Source organism: Ruditapes philippinarum, unplaced genomic scaffold (assembly GCF_026571515.1).
Source record: "Ruditapes philippinarum isolate M1 unplaced genomic scaffold, ASM2657151v2 ctg1934_1_1_1_1, whole genome shotgun sequence".
Classification (NCBI taxonomy): Eukaryota; Metazoa; Mollusca; class Bivalvia; order Venerida; family Veneridae; genus Ruditapes; species Ruditapes philippinarum.
In genome coordinates this window covers 64992-81844 of record NW_026859689.1, presented here as the reverse complement: position 1 = coordinate 81844, position 16853 = coordinate 64992, and the positions used below count along the sequence as shown (strand labels likewise).

The following is a 16853-nucleotide window of genomic DNA, read 5'->3' as shown; positions in this document are numbered from 1 at the left end:
ATTAGAGTAATCAAACTTTTAAACATGTTTACTGTAATAACTTGTTACATGGGTGCAAGTTTTCAGGCATATGCCTGAAGCCCAGGTTTTTGTGATAAATTTCATTATGTTTAGATATTAGATTATGTGGGAAAATGAATAATAAATGAACTACAGTTTTCAGGTTTTTCCAAATTTTTAGCTTGCACCAATGTTGTGTGCATCAGGGTTTTACTATCTAATATTTTACTGATATCATTGCAGACCTTTACTTATTCAAAAACATTACAAAGTATTAACAATCTTAAATAATTTATTAAAATTCTCCTTTCCAGAATTACATTTATTCAATGTAGGACTAGTAATTATACAAAAATAATATTATTGTAAACATGTTACACTAGAAAATTAAAAAAAAACTGAAATGCCTGCTTATAGTGAACATCCATTCAAAAGTTAAATTTTCAATCATTTTTCTGAAAAAACAATAACAGATTATGCCCTGCTTCTAGTTTCTTGTATTCGAATAAATCATGCTGTTTAATTCTTTTACTAAACCTTGCTCACCCTTTGCAGTAAGAAGTTGCCCACACCATTCAAATGAAGCTGTCTGAAGTACCCAGTAGAACAATGTATTATTTCTGGAACAACTTAAAGTGAAGCTTACTTTTTGAAGGAGTTATTTATGTATTCAAAAGGAAACTTCAGCATACAGAATACCAATTGAGGCTTTAAATTTTTACTTTTATCCATCTAAAGAAAGTATGAGATACAAAAATAAGCGATAATAATTATTTTCCTGACACCAGAATACACTATGCTTCTGCTTGCAGTTAGAAGTGATATTCTATATTTTTATTACAGCAGCATTAATGGAAAACAATATGTGTCCTATCATTATATTGGAAGTGATTGTCAATACTCTTGTTTGTTTTTCAGCGGCGTTTGTGAAGTTAATTAAGTCTGAATATCACACCATGCATTGCTTTTGATTTTTCTTGTGACTAGTAACTAGCATTTTACGTGGTGTAAGCTTACTATGGTAATTGATGCAAAGATATGATAACAAAAAATATAGAAGAAATATGTCTTCGATTTTACTAGTAAATTGTTAAGTATGGATCACATTGTCTTTTATGATGTTGAATATATTCAGTGCCAGATAAACAATAACTTGCAACATGACAAATATATTTTATTTTCAGATATTTGTAGCTTCAGTTATGGGAGACAAGATTAATTGAACTGGAATCCCTTCAAAAGTTGACAAAGCTGAATTCCGGTGTTTCAACTATAAATTTACATTAAATTAATGTACATGGGTTTTATTTTATACACGTATTTGTTAATTATTTTGTTTTCCATTATTTCACAATATTGTTAATTTTGGTTAATATAATAACAGAAAACTTGTCAGTCTTGGAGTATGGCTGTTTAATAAAAACACTCCAGTTGTTCGTCAAAACAATGAAATTACAGTTTTGCGTGTTAATAAGCTAATTTACATAAATATATGATTTTTGTAAGCATGAAGAAATTTGGAACCTATCATATAATGTGTATTTGTTTCTTTTGCATGAAAGATCCGAATATATATTTCATAGAGTGAACACCAGATTCAATATTATCATGAATGGTATTGAAAAACATAAACAATTTATAACTTTGCCACAATGGTGGTAAATGGAGACTGCTATTTACTTTGACTGAAAGTAGTTCAGATATGATGCCTTATTATGTCAAAGGTCTATTGTCCATCATACAAGTCAAAGAGAGCAGATTTTTTCTGTGAAAAACAAATAATTCTCAATGTTCATATTTGACAGTGATTCTATTATTTTCCTGAATTTGTTTAATTTTCTTTATGATTTGCAAAAATTAATTATCTAATCTTTATTTACCACATTTTTCTGAGAAACAAATTAGCTGCGTCATGACAAAACCAACATAATGGGTTTGCGAACAGCATGGATCCAAGACCTTCATCTATATCAAACTAAACATTGACCTAGACTCTTGTATGACCTTGACCCTGATGTTCAAATTATTTAATATTGACTGATTATCGCTCTTATTGGCTATAACTTTCTTATTAATCAATTGATTGACATAACAACCTTTTTGGGCAATACCTTCTAAAAGGTTGAACTGACCTTGAGCTCTTAATGACCTTGACTGCAAAGAACAAAGTATTGAATTTTGGTTAAAATAAGTTGTCATAGTTTTGTTATTTATGTCTGGATTTGATTCAAACGTGGACAAAAATACACTTGTGACCAAACAGACATGTTATATAATTTAGATATGTCCTTGACCTTTAATTGGCCTTCATCTCAAATGATTATATTTTCTTAACTTTGCCACTTGTTTATGGAAATGATTCATATTATGGAAAGGATTTATACTAAGACAAAACAACAAGTGTTACTACACTGACCTATTAAAATTTAAAAAAGGAAACGATTTTTTATGTAAAATTGTCTTTTTTGAAATATTTGTTTAAAACATTTATTTGTTTGCTTTTAGAAAAATGTTGAGAATTGAATGTTGTTTAGCAAATTTTCTAGTGGCGTTTGTATGATTTCCATGATAGTGTTTATTTTAGGCATGCAAAACACTTGGCCATCTTTTAGAATTATAATAGAAAATTCAATGTTTTGAAGTATTAAAATAGCATAAATGTTTACTTTCCTTTAAATTGCTATTTTGATACCTTGCTTTGTCAGTTTTTTAAAACTTTTGCTGTTATTATTTTTTTATCATTTTTTTTGCAATATTGATCTCCATTTCAAATTAACAATTTTAATAAATCATTTAAACTGATCATGCTTGGCTTATTGTTTTGTGAGAATTTCATGAATCTCTGAGAATGAAATTTTGACATTGATCAGTAATGTACTAGTATTCACAATCACTGATAGTTTATCCCTGATGGAACACTGATTATGCATATTAAATGAAAGATATTTCCTCCATTTTCTGAACACTATCCAGTCTATATACACATGGGTTAATGATAACTTGTATATCAGATTGATAATAACTATACTCCCAAAGAATGAGCATGTTTTTCATATGCCATATAAGTAGATGAAATTAACAAAGCTTATCCATTGTTTAATAGAGGACTTGGATATATACTTCCAGCTTCTGCTTCTGTTATTAGTGTACTCTTAAAATTTATTAAACTTTCAAAGTATTATTTTGAAGATATTTTTCGATCTCAACTGAAGCACTTGAGAAAAGATACTGGTTTTTAGTACTTTTGATAGACCGTGTTGTAATTGTTGGATTGATAAATCAACCTGAATTAAATCATATGGCAACATATTGCACTTTCCTTTGTACTTAATCATTTCCACTTGAATATGTCATGAACTTATTCAAAAAGTTGCAAACGCTAAAATCTGACTGGAAAGTTGGCCTATCAAGTGATCATCAGCGGTATAATGTCATATAAATTTGTCAGCGCAAGCGACCCTCCAGTGCTTTCAGTGCTTTGATTCACAAAGGAGCAAAACAAATTGGTTGTATTTGTCACTTCTGATATATTTTGAAGGATGAACCGTTTATCTGACCATTGGAAACTATGTAACTGATGTACATATGAGATTCTATTTGCACTTTTAGCGAAATCTCTCATATATACAAAGCTTTGGTCCGATGGAAAAAATATAAAATGACTCTAAAACAACTTTTCCTTTGATATTGTTACACCATTGTTTAATTGTTTAAATAATTCCATTTCTTAAAAAACTTTGTTTTGCAATGGCAACAGAAAGCAAAAACTTTAAAATGTAAAAGATCTTCTTGGGGAAATATGTGTGTCCTCAAGCTCTGATATTATTGTCATTTAGTATTATTTCTTTATGGCTCTCTACCAAGTTTGACGTACCTATGTCAAGCAATTTTTATCCAAATGATGACGGCAAGATGAAGATCTAAATGAGTTTGATGATATAGTATAATATACTATTAAAGAGAATACAACAAAACTAGACGCCATGTTAGCATTTTGATCGCTATATAGCGTCACAAATGTTTACATACCTGACATGTCCCACATATTTATTCATTCATACTTCAACCTGGGAAGACCTAAAAGGGGACTGGGAGCACGCTATTTATTACTAGTATGTAAAGCTATCGATGATTCTTGTCATCCAAACAGACTACACATGCATCGATTTACACTGGCAAATTCATTTTTTAAGACTTAATATCAATAAAACTAAAAATGATAACCATAATTATATCTCCATTGAATGTGCTAAATTTCTGAAGACCAACGTAAATAGTTTGCAAGGTTCTATGTACAACTGGTGCAGTGCAGGGAAATGAATAAACACAAAGAACTTGCAAAATCTTAATTGTAAAAAAGCAGTATCTCATGCCCCTCTTATGTCTTCCATTATTGTTAGTAAAATAGTAGAGCATGAAGGCGATCAACATTAAGAACTACCATTATAATGAAAACAGCATTCAAAGTTTAAAATTAAACCTTTATATTTGGTTGCAATGGTGTCTCCAACTGATTAAATATCTTGTTTTAGCCTGACTTTTGGAGTATGGAGAGCTATATCGGTCAACCGACTATGTTGGCGTCACAATTTGGTTAAATATTTGTGTGCAAGTTGGTATCCCCTAAACTACTGAAGAAAATTGATTGATACTTCACACACTTATTTTACAGCATAATAGGTCAATATCAAAGACCTAATAAAAACTTTTAATCAGTATTTTGACAGAACTATGGTCCTTTTTGAACTTGTTTTACTATCACAGCACATCTCATTCGGAAAACCTACGCTATAGTTACTGGTATTGCAAATAAGCTACAATTTACAAAAGAAGCATGCGAGAATTAAAGTTAATAATCGTGTTTATGTTTAAATGCTTGTCCAGCTGATAAACATCTAAGTTAAACATGCTCTTAATTAACAATTTAACATTTAATTTTTAAACCATGTTTGATATTTCAAGATAAAAACTACGAATTTCCGAGGCATGATTTGCCTTAAAGTGACCTTGACTTGACCTTGTCATTGACCTACGTCCTCATCATAGCTTTAAGTCTATATGCCTCACACACACTAGCACCGTTTTAGGCGGTATTCAATCCTCAATTGATGATCCCGAAAGACCACAGTGAGATATAGTAAGGGTCACGTTACAGCTGTCAGATTTTATAACAGTCATTAACAGACATTATCATTTTTTTTTAAATACAGGATCATGGACATCGGCATAAGTATCAAGTAGTAATTCTACTTCAGATGCCCAACATGTTCGACTTGCTTTCCTTAGGATTCTGTATTTCTCTATTTTATTGTCACATCCGTGTTATTTGTGCAGTGTGGCGGCTGTAAAAAGTCTCCCCGTGCATTTAATCAATGATGTTATTTTTTTTATTCTTGAGGGTCGTTCGGCACAACATTCTTGTTGTGTATACTTGTTATGATGTGCTTTTGGTTTCTTCTTTTTGGCCGTTTTCAACTCGGTGGTTCCAGTATTCTAACTTGAATACTGTATAATCACCCTTAGAATTTGTTGCCTGCTATTTAAATTTGTCTTTTGACGTCTTGTCTGTGATACGCAGGCTTCATAAACTCAGATCCCCTTTCAGAATTCCATTTTTAGTTCCGACCATTGTCTTCTCGTTTAGGGCAGACGCATTCTTTTACTTGAGGTCCATACGCCGCTTTTCATGGAATGGCACTAATGTGTCACATTGAAGGTTCCATGATAATCGCCGTATGAACACATCTGCAGAAGTCTCTAAATTCTAAATTTCACCATTTTTCGTGTTGAAATGTTGTATTCTGCTTAAGCCGGTGCTATGGGACGTGGACGGTAACTGAAGGTTCCATGATAACTGCCGTATGAACACATCTGCGGAGGTTTCTAAATTCAAATTTTACTATTTCATGTTTAAATGTTGAATTCTGCTTAAGCCGGTGCTAGGGGACGTGGACGGTAACTTGCACTTTCCATTACCGTCTGTGAAGGCTCAATCAAACCCAGCCTGCAACATTTTCAATTTTGCCGTGTTAGGCTTTCTTTAGGGATTCTGTATTTATCATTTTTTTCATTTTCCAGTACCGTCCATGAACAGGCTCAATCAAATCTAGCCTGCAACATTTTCAATTTTGTCGTGATGGGCTTTCCTTTGGGATTCTGTATTTTTCTGTATTTTTCTATTTTACATTGTGAAATTTACAATGTGTACATATTTTACGCTGCAAAAGGTTAATCATTATGAAATACAACATCTGATAATTGCAGTGGTTCCTCAAAAGAAAATAGAAATTTGCATTGTATTTTTGCAAACACGTTTGTATATGATGACATTTTTTTTTTCTTTAAAAAAGTTGTGTATCCTTGTAAAAGTTTACCCGTTTAATGACACTGTCAAGTAGAACCTTCTTTACACCATATATACAGGTACTGAGTCCTTGACCTTTCATATGAATATTGTAAGGATAAATTGTAACGAGTAATGGCGGAAGTGTTATCATACCCTAAGATAGAAATGTTTTTTTGTAATATTTAAAGTAAAACTTGTGATAACTCATACCTCGGAGCTCGAAGAGTGACTCCTTGAAAGTTCTTCTTCTTTCGACTCTTGTTGTTGGAAACAATCATTGAATGACGTTTTCTGCTCATGAACTTGTTTTTGAGCCTATATTAGATAACAAAAACAATTTTGACTATACTTAGAGAGAGACACTTCGTGATGCATGAAAAATTTATGTAAAGACATTTGAGATAAAGATCGTTTGGAAAGAATACAAAATACAAATGACTACAAAGTCAAAACATAGCTTAAAATGCAGTTACATTTTCACAAAGGAGCAAAACAAATTGGCTTGATTTGTCACTTCTGATTTATTTTGAAGGATGAATCGTTTATCTAACCATTTAAAACTATGAGACTGATGTACATATGAGATTCTATTTGCACTTTTAGCGAAATCTCTCAAATATACAAAGCTTTGGTCCGATGGAAAAAAATACAAAATGACTCTAAAACAACTAAATAAAAAAGTTGTGTGTCCATTTAAAAGTTTACCCGTTTCATGATACTGTCAATTAGAACCTACTTTACACCATATATACAGGTACTGAGTCCTTGACTTTTCATATGAATATTATAAGGATAAATTTTAACGAGTAATGACGGAGGTGTTATCATTATCTAAGATAAAATGTTTTTGTGCAATATTGAAAGCAAAACTTGTGATAATTCATACCTGGGAGCTCGAAGAGTAACTCATTGAAAGTTCTTCTTCTTTCGTCTCTTGTTGTTGGAAACAATCATTGAATGACGTTTTCTGCAGATGAACTTGTTTTTGAGCCTATATTAGATAACAAAAACAATTCTGACCATATTTAGAGAGAGACACTACGTGATGCATGAAAAATTTATGTAAAGACATTTGAGAAAAAGATCGTTTGGAAAGAATACAAAATACAAATGACTACCAAGTCAAAACATAGCTCAAAATGCAGTTACATTTTCACAGAGGAGCAAAACAAATTGGCTTGATTTGTCACTTCTGATATATTTTGAAGGATGAACCGTTTACCTGACCATTGAAAACTATGAGACTGTTGTACATATGAGATTCTATTTGCACTTTTAGCGAAATCTCTCAAATATACAAAGCTTTGGTCCGATGGAAAAAAATATAAAATGACTCTAAAACAACTAAATAAAAAAGATTGTGTGTCTTTTTAAAAGTTTACCCGTTTCATGATACTGTCAATTAGAACCTACTTTACACCATATATACAGGTACTGAGTCCTTGACTTTTCATATGAATATTATAAGGATAAATTTTAACGAGTAATGACGGAAGTGTTATCATACCCTAAGATAAAAATGTTTTTGTGTAATATTTAAAGCAAAACTTGTGATAATTCATACCTCGGAGCTCGAAGAGTAACTCATTGAAAGTTTTTCTTCTTTCGATTCTTGTTGTTGGAAACAATCATTGAATGACGTTTTCTGCAGATGAACTTGTTTTTGAGCCTATATTAGATAACAAAAACAATTCTGACTATATTTAGAGAGAGACACTACGTGATGCATGAATAATTTATGTAAAGACATTTGAGAAAAAGATCGTTTGGAAAGAATACAAAATACAAATGACTAGCAAGTCAAAACTTAGCTCAAAATGTTACATTTTCCCAAAGAAGCAAAACAAATCGTCTATATGTGTCACTTCTGATATATTTTGAAGGATGAACCGTTTATCTGACTATTGTGAACTAGGAGACTGATGTGCATATGAGATTATATTTGCACTTTTAGCGAAATCTCTCAAATATACAAAGCTTTGGTCCGATGGAAAAAATATAAAATGACTCTAAAACAAATTCTCCATTGATATTGTTATGCCATTGTTTAATTGCTTAAATAATTCTATTTCTTGAAAAACTTTGTTTTGCAATGGCAACAGAAAGCAAAAATTTTAAAATGTAACAGATCTTCTTGGGGAAATATTTGTGTCCTCAAGCTTTGTTAGTATTGGTATTTAGTATTATTTCTTGATGGCTCTCTACCAAGTTTGATATAATAGTGTAGCGTACCTATCTCAAGCAATTTTTATCTAAATGATGACGGCAAGATGAAGATCTAAATGAGTTTGAAGATATAGAATAATATACTATTAAAGCAAATACAACAAAACTTGACGCTATGCTAGCATCTTGATCGCTATATACCGTCACAAATGTTTATACACACCTGACATGTCCCACATATTTATTCATTCTTACTTTAACCTGGGAAGACATAAAAGGGAACTGGGAGCACCCTATTTATTACTAGTATGTAAAGCTATCGATGTTTCTTGTCGTCCAAACAGACTAAACATTAAGCATCGATTTACACTGGCATGTTATTTTTAAAGAACGTATATCAATAAAACAAAACATGATAACGATAATAATATCTCCCTTGAATGTGTACAATTTCTGAAGACCAAAGTAAAAGTTTTATGTACAGTCCATGAATGGCAAAATCAATTTTTAAAGTATGGTGTAGTGCAGAGAAATTCTTTTTTTTTTTTGCAATAAACACAAAGAACCTGCAATTTTAAATGTAAAAAAGCAGTATCTCATGCCCTTCTTATGTCCTCTATTATTGTTGGTAAAAAAGTAATTCATTAAGGCGATCACCATCAAGTTCTGTCATTATAATGAAAACAGCATTCAAAGTAAAAAATCAAACCTTTAAATTTGGTTGCAATGGTGTCTACAACTGATTAAATATCTTGTTTAACCTGACTTTTGGAGTATGGAGAGCTATATCGGTCAAGCGACGATGTTGACGTCAGAATTTGGTTAAATATTTGTGTGCAAATTGGTATTCCCAAAACTACTGAAGAAAATTGATTGATACTTCACACACTTATTTGTGAGCAGAATATGTCAATATCGAAGACCTAATTAAAACTCTAATCAGTATTTTGACAGAACTATGGTCCTTTTTTGATCGTAGGAAATTCTACATTATTCAGACTCTTCTTTTACTATCACCGCACTGAGAATAACGAGCGCACTCCTCTTGGTAATAGATAAGTAGCCATATTAAACATACTCTTTCGGAAAACTTCGGATCCGCTATAGTTACTGGTACTGCAAATAAGCTACAGTTTACGAAAGAAAAATGCGAAAATTTAAGTTTATAATCGCGTTTATGTTTCTCGTGGGCAGTTAAGCATGCGAGAAATTCAACGTTGAAAGGCGGAGAGAATCTCGCTACTATAATACAAAAGGGCAACACAAAACTTTTAGAAAAAATGCGTATACTTTGAAGGTAAAAGTTGTAAGACAACACAAAGTATTTTTAAATAACTCTGCTGGGGTATAAATACTGATGTTTTGTATTCATTTATGTAAATATTTGCTTTTTACAAAAACAGACTGAAGTTGAAAACGAAAATTGTTGCAATCAATCTAATTATGCTTTGTGCATAATCAAATCTCTGGGTCATTTCAGAGGGGGGGCGTGGCAAAACATCGCGATATTGTGTAGGTTTTTGTGACACATTCCTAAGAATGAATTAGTTTAATCATTCTAATGTTCCGCGGTATACTTCTTTTTCAACTACATGTAATCTTTAATCAGTAGAATGAACATTCTATGAAAGTGTATATGTCGTCGATTTGTTTTCAGCGCATATTTTAAGATACCGTTTCAGTAGATTTCGCAAGGGGATACGATAAGGATACGCACCGTGTAATAATTCTTTCTTGTTTGAAAAAAAACACTGATGTGTTAGATTGGTAAAACCTTTACTTGTCTGCTTAACTGGTGTCCATTGGACACCCGGGCATTGAGATTACGGACCCCGGACAGGTCACCATTTATGTCCTAAATCTGACAAAAGGTGGCCTTTTAATTTTGAGTTCAGCAATTTACTACTGAATTATACAAAATATATTTTAAATATGTTTTATGTGTTAAATGTTGAATTCTGCTTAAGCCGGTGCTAGGGGGCGTGGACGGTAACTTGCACTTTCCATTACCGTCCATGAACAGGCTCAATCAACCGAGCCTGCAACATTTTCAATTTTGTCGTGTTGGGCTTTCTTTAGGGATTCTGTATTTCTCTATTAAATTCGATTTTGTAATATTTACTATTTAAATGTACAGGAGGCCAATATAGATTAATATTTTCTGCATCATGGAGAAGAAATATTTGTTGCCGCCAAAATAAAGATAAAATCTTTTGGACGGGCTTGTCGGACTGATCAAATCGGAGTTTTTCCCGACAGATGTTCGGCAATCATAGCAGATCCTTTTCTCAAGTTCTTCCCAGTCTTCACCGGCTTTAGATTTAAAGCGATATTAAGATATTTCCGGATATATTGATGGTGATTGTGGTTCACAAGTTGAGGTACTAATATCAATGTATATCAATAAATACCTCAAACATGATCTCGCCACCATGGCCCATTCCAGAGCCTTCATACGCCGTCTTTTTCTTACTGGTTGATGGTCCCGCTTGTACCGCACCTGTCACGCCCTCTTTCTTCTTTGGTTTTGCTTTCTCGCTTGGTGTCTTCTTTTTCGGTGTTTTCTTTGTGGTCGATAAATCACCAAGAAACGAAAATAACTGGAAAAAGAATTAAATGCACAAGTTCTTTGATTCTAATTACATTTTAACCAATTTTTGGTAACAAATTAAATGACAGATTTATGGCAGAAAGATAGTTCTAAATATAAGCAGAAAATTTCAATATATCCAGTACATGATTTTAACCGTCTAATCTAAAGTGTTGGTTGTACGTGTATGTCTATTAGACTGCGTTTAATAGTGTTTGCACCGGTTCTAGAATTGTCAGACAAGCCGACATAATTCCAGCATTATTATGAACGAATACTTAGCATGAGGTCATGTATCAATTATAATTGAAATTGTATATATGTTAAAGCTACTTGAACTATAATTAGAAAAACGTGATAGAAAAAATTATAGAATTTCGTAATTTCTCTCCGATTTTTAAATCATAGTTACAACAACGTTAGAAAAGGAATTGTAAAAAAGTATGTGCTTTTAAAAGTTTACCCGTTTTATGATACTGTCAATTAGAACTTACTTTACACCATATATACAGGTACTGAGTTCTTGACTTTTCGTATAAATATTATCAGAATAAATGTTCACGAGTAATAGCGGAAGTGTTATCATAAATATCATCAGATAAAAATGTTTTTGTGATATATTTAAAGCAAAACTTGTGATAATTCATACCCGGGAGCTCGAAGAGTGACTCTTTGAACGTGCTTTTCCTTTCGACGTTTTCTGCACCTGAACTTGTTTTTTAGCCTATATTAGAAAACAAAAGCTATTCTTACTATATTTATAGAGAGACACTACGTGATGCAAGAGTATGCAGGATAAGTACATTTGAGAAAAAGATCGTTCGGAAAGAATACAAAATACAAAAGACTACCAAGTAAAACTTAGCTCAAAATGCAGTTACATTTTCACAAAGGAGCAAAAGAAATTGGCTATATTTGTCACTTCTGTTATATTTTAAAGAATGAACCGTTTATCTGACCATTGAAAACTAGGAGACTGGTGTAAATATGAGATTTTATTTGCACTTTTAGCGAAATCTCTCAAATATACAAAGCTTTGGTCCGATGGTAAAATATAAAATGACTCTAAAACAAATTCTCCTTTGATATTGTTATGTCACTGTTTAATTACTAAAATAATTCCATTTCTTGAAAAAAACTTTGTTCTGCCATGGCAACAGAAAGCAAAAACTTTATAAAGTAAAAGATCGTCTTGAGGAAAGATTAGTGTCCTCAAGCTTGGATAGTATAGACATTTAGTATTATTTCTTGATGGCTCTTTACGATATAATAGTGTAACGTACCTATATCAAGCAATTTTTATCCAAATAAGAGACAGCAAGATGAAATTCTAATTGATGTTTATAATTAAGTAATATACTATTAAAGAGAATACAACAAAACTTGACACTATGCTAGCATCTTGATCGCTATATAGCGTCACAAATGTTTATACACACCTGACATGTCCCACATATTTATTCATTCATACTTCAACCTGGGAAGACCTAAAAGTGACTGGGAGCACCCTATTTATTAGTAGTATGTAAAGCTATCGATGTTTCTTGTCGTCTAAACAGACACACATGCATCGATTTACACTGGCTAATTTATTTTTTAAGAACTATTATCAATAAAACTAAAAATGATAACCATAATAATATCTCCCTTGAATGTGATTAGTTTCTGAAGACCGACGTAAATATTTTGCAAGGTTCTATGTACAGTCCATGAATGGCAAAATCCAGTTTAAAGTCTGGTTAAGTGCAGGGAAATTCTATTTTTTGTAATAAACAAAAAGAACTTGCAATATCTTAATTGTTAAAAAAGCACTATCTCATGCCCTTCTTATGTCCTCTATTATTGTTGGTAAAAAGTAGTGCATGAAGGCGATCACCATCAAGTACTACCATTATAATGAAAACAGTATTCAAAGTTAAAAATTAAACCTTTATAGTTGGTTACGACTGATTAAATATCTTGTTTTAGCCTGACTTTTGGAGTATGAAGAGCTATTGTACTCGGTCAAGAGTCGATGTTGGCGTCACAATTTGGTTAAAATATTTGTGTGCAAGTTTGTATCATCAAAACTACTGAAGAAAATTGATTGATACTTCACACACTTATTTTGAGAGCATAATAGGTCAATATCAAAGACCTAATTAAAACTCTAATCAGTATTTTGACAGAACTATGGTCCTTTTTGAACGTAGGAAATTCTACATTATTCAGGCTCTTCTTCTTTAACTATCACAGCAATGAGAATAGTCGAGTGCACTCCTCATGGTAATAGATAGGTAGCCATATTAAACATACTCTTTCGGAAAACTTCGGATCCGCTATAGTTACTGATACCGCAAATAAGCTACAGTTTACGAAAGAAACATGCGAAAATTAAAGTTAGGAATCGCGTTTGTGTTTACATTACATTTCTCGTGGTCAGTTAACCATGCGAGAAATTCAACGTTGAAAGGCGCAAAAATGTTTCATGAGAGAATCTCGCTACTATAATACAAAAGGGCAACACAAAACGTTTAGAAAAAATGCGTATACGTTGAAGGTAAAAGTTGTAAGACAACACAAAGTCTTTTTAAATAGCACTGCTGGGGTATAAATACTGATGTTTTGTATTCATTAATGTAAATGTTTGCTTTTTTTTTTTTAAATAATGAAGTTGAAAACGGAAGTTGATGCATTAAATCTTATTATGCATTGTGCATTATCAAATCCCTGGTTCATTACAGAAGGGGTGGGCGAGGCAAAACATTGCGATATTGTATATGTTTTGTGCTTCTTATTTAACCACCAGTAGAATGAACAATCTCTGAATGTGTATAGGTCGCCGATTTTTTTCTGTGCATATTTTAAGATACCGTTTCAGTAGATTTCGCAAAGGGGGTACCGATATGGATACTCACCGTGTAATAATTCTTTCTTGTTTAAAAAAATACTGATGTGTTAGATTGGTAAAACCTTTAATTATATGCTTAACTGGTGTCCATGGGGCATTGAGAGTACGGACCCCGGACAGGTCATCATTTATGTCCTTAATCTGCCAAAAGGTGGCCTTTTAATTTTGAGTGCAACAAATAATTACTGAATTATACAAAATAATTATGTTTTAAATTCGATTTTGTAATATTTACTATTTTCATGTACAGGAGGCCGATAGGGATTATTATATTCTGCATCATGGAGAAGAAATATGTGTTGCCGCCAAAATAAAGGATAAATCTTTTGGACGACCTTGTCGGACTGATCAGCTTTTGCAATTCGGAGTGATACCCGACAGATGTTCGGCATGCATAGCAGATTTCTTCAAAGTCAAATTTTGAATGAAATGTCTGCAAAATGCCTTTTCTATATTACTTTTCACATTTTATTTGATGAACTTTGGTTTTTTAATATCTATATGAAATAATTGTTTAAAAATCATTTTGCGAACACTTCTGTTCCGCTGGTATATCACATCTAACATAAATCAGGGCAAAAGTGTAAATAAATCAATTGCAATGTAAAACACTGATAAAGCCCATATCAAGATAAAAAGTAAAACAATACAATCCGTCATATCTCCGAAGTGACCAGGTTATGCATACATTTTGAATTTAGCTATCATTTTCTGAAAATAAAAACGTTTCGTGTTCGAAATTATATTTAATACAATCATATTGCAGTATTTCAAATGAAAATGAATACATTTCCTTCAGTACATAACATTTTTTGAAAATGAATAACCGTTTTATGTTTGCTAATCATATTGCAGTATTTCAAATGAAAACTAACAAACTAATGATTTACTTTCAAATCGGTTTTCTATTAAAATCGGTTTAAGTAGATTTTAAGCATATTTACAAAATTGAATTGGTCCTGCGGCTGCGTCGCCCCGACTTTTTACTTTAATGTTTATAATAATGAACACTTGAACGAAATATCAATTTAAGGAGATTGTCTATTATAGTTGCTATATAAGTAACTTTGTATATCATTCAGAAGTAAAATAATAATATTCATAATACCGTAAACATGTATTTATATAAATAATCCATTTTTTGACCTTCGCTTTTTAAACCAGGATATTTAAACACGACAAACTTATTGTTAACATGACATATTCCGATTACCTCGGCTATCATGCAATTGATAAAGATCCGTGTTTTGTCGTATGTTTTAAATGCAATCAATTGCAATCGCGCAACAGTTCGACACTTTCCGTTAAGGAGGATATGTTGTGTTCAAATAAAGAAGCCGTCAATGTGATCTTGTAATTTACAGATATACCCGACGTACACTAGATAATTAGTTACAGTAAAAACCCTCAATTAAGACCATCATCGGGAATGGACCAAAGTGGTCTTAATTGCGGGGTGGTCTTAATTGTGAATATTATTATCATTTCTTACATACTTTGTGATCATTATTTATTATGAACAAACAATATATATACCTGTAAATACAACATTAAACTATGTTATAAATTAATATCTGATGGGAAGAAAGAAATTTAATATCAAATTCCATTTTTTTCTGATTTCAATATCAATTTCAATATGAATTATTATATGCTGTTCACAAGCTTCAACACTCCAGCTTCTTCAGAGCAGAACTGTCAATTTGCCATCAAATACAGACCTGTATCTACTTCAAGCTGAAGTGGTAAAGCTGAATAAACATCTCTCAAAATATGACGAAAACAGTTAAAGGAAACCTCAAGCTCAAATCCAGAAGTATAACACAACCTTAACTCATCCTCCTACTGACAAAGTAACTGCATCAGAATTACAAGAAAACACCCATGTTGCATCGATAGATCCCAACCGAAAACCAAACATCTGTATTTCTTTGAGACTCAGTGACAAAAATTATCAATAGAAATACTTTCTCAGCAGAAATCTTGGACACCCAAATTAAATCACATCCTGCTGCAAAATTTCAAGACATAATCAACAATCGAAATTCTGGAAATACCAAAGAACATTTATCTCAGAGTGATGCTACTGTAATTCATGGACCTGTATATTCTGTAATAACTTATAGAAATTTAAAATTTAACGAAAATGAATATTTCATTGAATTACAGAAATCAACCTTGGTCAGTACTTGAAATATTTACCGCTATTGATGATGCATTATACTATTTTATAAATACCTTAAAATCAGTCTTAAACAGTCATGCACCACACATAACAAAGCGGGTTAAACATGTAAATCAGCCAGACTGGTTCACTCATGAAATAGCCGAAACAATTAAAGAAAGAGATAAAGCAAAACAGGCCGGTAAATGTGATACTTATAAAATACTTCGCTCAAAAGTCAAGTAACTTACTGCAGAAGCTAAAAAGAACTTTTTCAGTAATCAATGAAAACAAAAAAGATTGAACAAAAATGTGGCAAAATTAAAACATATCAGGGAAAAATACTCATTCTCAAACTCAATACATTAACGATGAAAATGGAAAACCACTCACTTATCCTGCTGAACAAGTATCTTAAAAGGGCAGTCCTTTGTGTCCTCTTAGCAGTCCGTAGCAGTCCGTAGCAGTCTTGCAACTCAACGAAAATAATCATTTCTATCACCAAAATATATATTTTTTTCTTAAAATAATACATTATATCACTAAATACATATTATAAGCACGCCCTAGGAGGTATTTTAAGGTCCTTTAAAAGTGTCATTAGCTGTTATGTGTGTCTCCTAATCAATACCAAGCGGTCCTGCAACTAATCGAAAGCATAATTCTATCAACAAAATTATGTTTTTTCTTAAAATAT

The 16853-nt window shown here is 32.0% G+C and overlaps 1 protein-coding gene across 3 annotated transcripts in view; it reads right to left on the bottom strand.

Moving 5' to 3' along the window:
• LOC132757520 (uncharacterized) overlaps nucleotides 1–15228 on the bottom strand; it is a 31973-nt gene extending 16745 nt beyond the window's left edge. The window contains exons 1-6 of one of the 3 annotated variants that reach the window (XM_060748828.1): nucleotides 15101–15228; nucleotides 11752–11826; nucleotides 10924–11112; nucleotides 7911–8015; nucleotides 7233–7337; nucleotides 6557–6661 (exon numbers count right to left, since the gene is read on the bottom strand). In XM_060748828.1, the coding sequence (XP_060604811.1) occupies nucleotides 6557–6661; nucleotides 7233–7337; nucleotides 7911–8015; nucleotides 10924–11112; nucleotides 11752–11826; nucleotides 15101–15217 (696 nt within the window). In that variant the 5' untranslated portion in view covers nucleotides 15218–15228. The remainder of the gene's footprint in view (nucleotides 1–6556; nucleotides 6662–7232; nucleotides 7338–7910; nucleotides 8016–10923; nucleotides 11113–11751; nucleotides 11827–15100) is intronic. The other 2 variants (XM_060748827.1, XM_060748829.1) reach the window with 2 other exon arrangements.
• Between the last annotated feature and the right edge of the window lie 1625 nt (nucleotides 15229–16853).